This window comes from Octodon degus, unplaced genomic scaffold, assembly GCF_000260255.1.
Source record: "Octodon degus isolate 3935 unplaced genomic scaffold, OctDeg1.0 scaffold00171, whole genome shotgun sequence".
NCBI lineage: Eukaryota > Metazoa > Chordata > Mammalia > Rodentia > Octodontidae > Octodon > Octodon degus.
This window is the reverse complement of record NW_004524747.1, coordinates 3,621,914-3,626,680: the sequence shown is the minus strand read 5'-3', so window position 1 is coordinate 3,626,680 and position 4,767 is coordinate 3,621,914. Positions and strand designations below refer to the sequence as shown.

Here is a 4,767-nt window from a genome sequence, read left to right as displayed (position 1 = left end):
TGAACTCAGGCCCTTGTGTTTGTCAAGGAAGTGCTTATTGTACTGAGCCATTTCTCTGGCCCCTGTGTTTCTTCTTAAGTCATCTCTATGCAGTATTCTGATTCATTTATGAGCCCCATTACCTCTTACAAGCTTTCAATAAAAGATGGTTCTACCTTATTGTACCTGAATAATTTTGAACATATGATAAAAACTTTTTTGTGGGGAGATCAGATGATTTAAAATAGTAATTGTCAATATTGAGGATTTACTGCACAAATATTACGTAAAGAATTATGGATTATCTCATTTCATCTTTGAACTCCTGAAATAAATGCAGTCACTATTATTACTTCATAAATAAAGAATTCAAACTCAAGGATGTTTAAGTAATTTTCCAAGGACTACAGTGAAAACTAGGACATAGTGTTAAACCTATTGTTTGTACCAAAATGTATTTAGTTCAGTTCAAGGAATTAATTAATTTCAAATTTATGATGCATACTTGAACAAGAATAAACATATAGCTTATTATTAGTAACACATGTTTAAGACTTTCAATTATTTAGTTACACAAGATTAAATATCACACTGCTTCTCTTGTGTGAGAAACCCAAAGGGTAAATAGAGAGCAAAACAGAAGATAGATATTGGGAAGTAAGAAGCACACATTCAAACAGCAAGGGGAACAAAGAATGGGGAAGGAGAAGGAAAGGAAAGGAAAAGGGATTTTTAAAACAGAGAATGGAAGGGAAAGAATGAAAACAAAGCTTTTGCTAGTGACAAGGGGAAGAAGGGTCATTGGGAAGGAGAAAAAAAATTAAAACCTTTTGTACAGATACAAATCACCTATGATGAATGTGATCATGATGAATGTCAAATACATACTAATAAAAATAAATTTAAAACAATTGAAAAGCCAGAGGCAGCAGTATTGTGAATGGCTCACTAGTATGCACTCTACGGTAGAAGTCTAATATCAAAAATTTTACTCTGCTCTTTTATTTTATTTTTATTTATTTATTTTTTGGTGGAACTGGGGATTGAACTCAGGCCCTTGCATTTCCCAGGGGAGTGCTTATTCCACTTAGCCATTTCCCTAGCCCTGCTCTGCTCTTTTAAATGAAGTGTTCAGGCTAGGATTTTCCTTGGTACTCACTTACCCATAGAGGTGCATGGAAGCATAATGTATAAAGTGCAATTTGGAACTGCAAAGTACTAGAGCTCTCAGTATTTGGATATAGAGCAAATATAGATATGGGATTTGGAATCTGGCTCTGTTATCTGGAATGTCTGCCTATCTGAAATACTTGTTTTCCAAGTGCACAAGTATACATTGATGATAAGATGTTACTCAGCTCTGTTGAAAAGCAGGAGCTGGCAGTATTCTGAATGTCTCACTGGGCTGATTTCTAGGTTAGAGGTATAACTTATATCATAGATATTTTCAGCTATTTTAAATGGAGGCTCATATTTTAGTTTGCACTCTTTTACCCTTAGAAGTGAATAGGGGCTGGTGAGATGGCTCAGTGGTCTAAAGCACCTACTTAGAACAAGCTAAGCAAAAGCACAGGGACCGCGGTTCAATCCCCAGCACCACATGCCAGCCAGCCCCGCCCCCTGGTGGGCTGAACTGGCCACACACACACAAAATAAATAAATAAATAAATAAATATTTAAAAAAAAAAGAAGTGAATAGAAGAAGAATTGATAAAGTGAAATTTTAAACTTCATAGCTAAAGCTGTCAAACTTTGGGTATAATCTAGATATATGGAATGGAGTCTGACAGTGTTCTGCTTAACGGCTGCCTGTCTGCAGTACGAAGTTTTAGAGTGTATTTGTATAAAGACAATGTTCTGAAGAGCAGCACTGCCTATTATTTTCTATTCAGCTCTGTTGAAAAGCAGGTGACAGGGGCCAGGCAGCTCAGTAAAATAAGTGCTTTCCTGGTAAGCACAGGGTCCTGAATTCAATCCCCTCTAAAAAAAAAATAGCAGGCAGTAGCAGTGTTCTGAATTTCTCACCAGCAAGAACTCTAGGTTAGCAGTCTGATCACAGATTTGTTCTTTTGCTTTCAATGAAGGTTGCAGGTTGGGACACTCTTTGTTGTTCTTCAACCCATAGAAGTGAATGGAAGAATAGTGCATATAATGCAGTTTGTAACTGCAAACAGCTAGAGCTTTTAGTTTGTGGGGATAGATAAGTTAAAGGCAATGGAGTCTGTTCTCTCTTGATTGTTTTCTTATCTGCAGTACAGGTTTTCAGAGTGCATGTGTATAAGAGTACTATAAAGAAAAAGAACTTCAACAAAAGGAAAATGTATGATTAGGCCATGTTTATTCCCTACAGAAGGAATCATCTGGGGAATATTTTTGTCAGATTTTTTTTTCTGCAGAGCAGTGGTTATCAAAGGAGAGCAACTTGACATAGCACTACATTTACTGTGGGTATTGTCCTTCAGAATAATCAAAGATAATAGATATTGATACATTCTAAAGATAAAGATATTGGCATTACTGTGGCTATTGTTGCACATAGCATTAGTGAAGAGCAGTAACATTTTACACTAGTGAGGGGAAATCGAGGAAGAACAAGTGCTAGGTTTCAAGCCAGCTTTTTAAAAAATGTATTTGGTTGTTGCAGGGTCTCACTATGCAGCTTGGACTCATAGTGACCCTCCTGCTTTCAGTCTCCCCAGTGCTGGGATTACAGGCATGTACTACTACACCCAGACTCTGTGGTCAGCTTAGTGCTCCCGGGGGGTGGGGCTGGTGCAGTATGTGGCACTGGGGATTGAACTACAGTCCCTGAGCTTGCCTAAGCTTGCCTAAGCAGGTGCTTTAGTCTGCTGAGCTATCTTGCCAGCCCCCAAGCCAGCTTTTTAAAAAGATCACAGCCAAAGGATTTTTATTAAATTAGAAGTAGGTAGCATCAAGACATTCCTACCATTTATTTTAGGGCAAGAAAAAAATCTGTGTATAGTGCATAAAATAAAATAGGATGGCATTATAATTAGTAGGGATTTTTATACTCTAGTACATTTAAATAGTGACTGACAATTTTCTTGTATTTCAAATTATTTGACAAATCCTGTCTCCTTTGCTTTTTCCTTTCTCAGCATTAATCTTCTTCACCAATTTGTTTTCTAGAACCATTTAAAGTGTGTGCTGACAAATCTTAAGACACAGGAAAAAGAAACATATGGTCAGGTAAGAAATAATATTTTTAATTCAACCAGAAAATATCTGCCATAAAGAATATCCCATCCAACCCCTAAATCCTGACTGTTCTCTTACAGAAATAGTAGACAAAACTTCTACAGGAGGGTGCTGCCAAAAAAAGGCAAAAAGTTAAATAAATAAAAGAGGGTAGCAGAGTAGATCAGTCTTTTTGAAAATTCACTCACTCAACAGCTATTGAGTGCCTCTAGAGTGAAAAGCACAGGATGTAATGCTGAAGAAGACAAATGTAATCCTTCTCTTCATGGAGCTAACAGTTTAGCAGGGAAGACTGACTGTTTTTTTTCAGTCTCACTACATAGTTCAGGCTGGCCTTGAGCTTACTGTGTAGCCCAGGTTGACCTCAAACTTGTGGCAATTCTTCTCAGTTTCCTGAGAGCCGGAATTACACGTGCGCATCACCGTGCCCAGCAGAAGCATAGATTGTTTTTAACTGAAAGTATATTCAATTTTAAAAAACATTCTATTTTAAGCCTTCTTTTTAGATGTTTTGCATAAAAAAGGCCCAAATCACGGCTATAACGTTTTGTATGCATTCTTGACTATGGTACTGTTCTTTGGAATATTTTAAGGCTAAGCCAAGTACGTAAATGACAAGTGACAATTGTTCTCTTTTGTTTCATATAAGTAAATTTTGAATGATGTAGAATTTAAGAGTGCAGCTGAAGTTTTCATGTTGTTTTGCACTCCCTTACAGATCACTTGCCTGCAGGTACAGTTGAACCATTTCATGAAGAAGTGAAGAGAGCTTTCAGGCTGGCACATAAACTCTCTCCAGACTAAAGGCTACATGAAATGATGCACCTTTTTGTCCCATCACTTGCATGAACTGTATTTGTTTCTCTATAAACCTTTTTATTTTTTGCTAGAGAGCATATTAAGAGGTCATATCCTTGAGAAAATAGTACTAAAAAAGTAGTAGATTTAAAGACCCTACTCACTGATGGATTTTGCTTCTCTTTGTCAATTTTACAATTACATAAATTGCTTTTTGCTGAGGTATCATCTGGTGATTCAGCCATGCTTGCCAAAGGCAGACATTGTAGGCTCAAAGGCCATTCTACTGGTTTGCATGTATTTTGGCTTTCCCAAACTCTTCAGATTGTTTTAAATATTTCCTATGACATAGAAAATAGCAGTTCATTTCTGTTATGAACTAGGTCCTGCAACAATGAATTTAAGTGCCTTAGAGCAGTTAGTAATATATATCCTATCTTTATTCAGGTAATAAGGCTGCTTTCTTGCTCAGGGATGATTTTTTGCTGCTGCTTATCTTTGTTCAGTTGTCATCATTCATGAAGAGAACAGTTAGAAGACAGTTGAAAAATTCTGAGCTGTTATTATTCTGAGCCTCCTCATCCTAATCCCCATCAGAACAGTTTAGGAAAAACCAGATAACTTTAATGCCTATAGACATTTCTTTTAACAACTCTGGATCATTTTGATAATTTTTGTTTTCAGCTGTATTGCGGTTTTCTGTTCTGTGTTACTTAAGCAATAAATAAATTCTTTTAAAGCAGATTGTCATCAAACTTTTTTTCTTTTTTC

The 4,767-nt window shown here is 36.5% G+C and overlaps 1 protein-coding gene across 2 annotated transcripts in view; it reads left to right on the top strand.

Annotated features, from left to right (window-relative positions):
* Taf7l (TATA-box binding protein associated factor 7 like) overlaps positions 1–4,384 on the top strand; it is a 17,167-nt gene extending 12,783 nt beyond the window's left edge. For both annotated transcript variants that reach the window (XM_023703478.1, XM_023703477.1), the window contains 2 exons: positions 3,130–3,189; positions 3,917–4,384. In XM_023703478.1, coding sequence (XP_023559246.1) covers positions 3,130–3,189; positions 3,917–3,961 — 105 coding nt within the window. In that variant the 3' untranslated portion in view covers positions 3,962–4,384. The remainder of the gene's footprint in view (positions 1–3,129; positions 3,190–3,916) is intronic.
* The last annotated feature ends 383 nt before the right edge of the window (positions 4,385–4,767 follow it).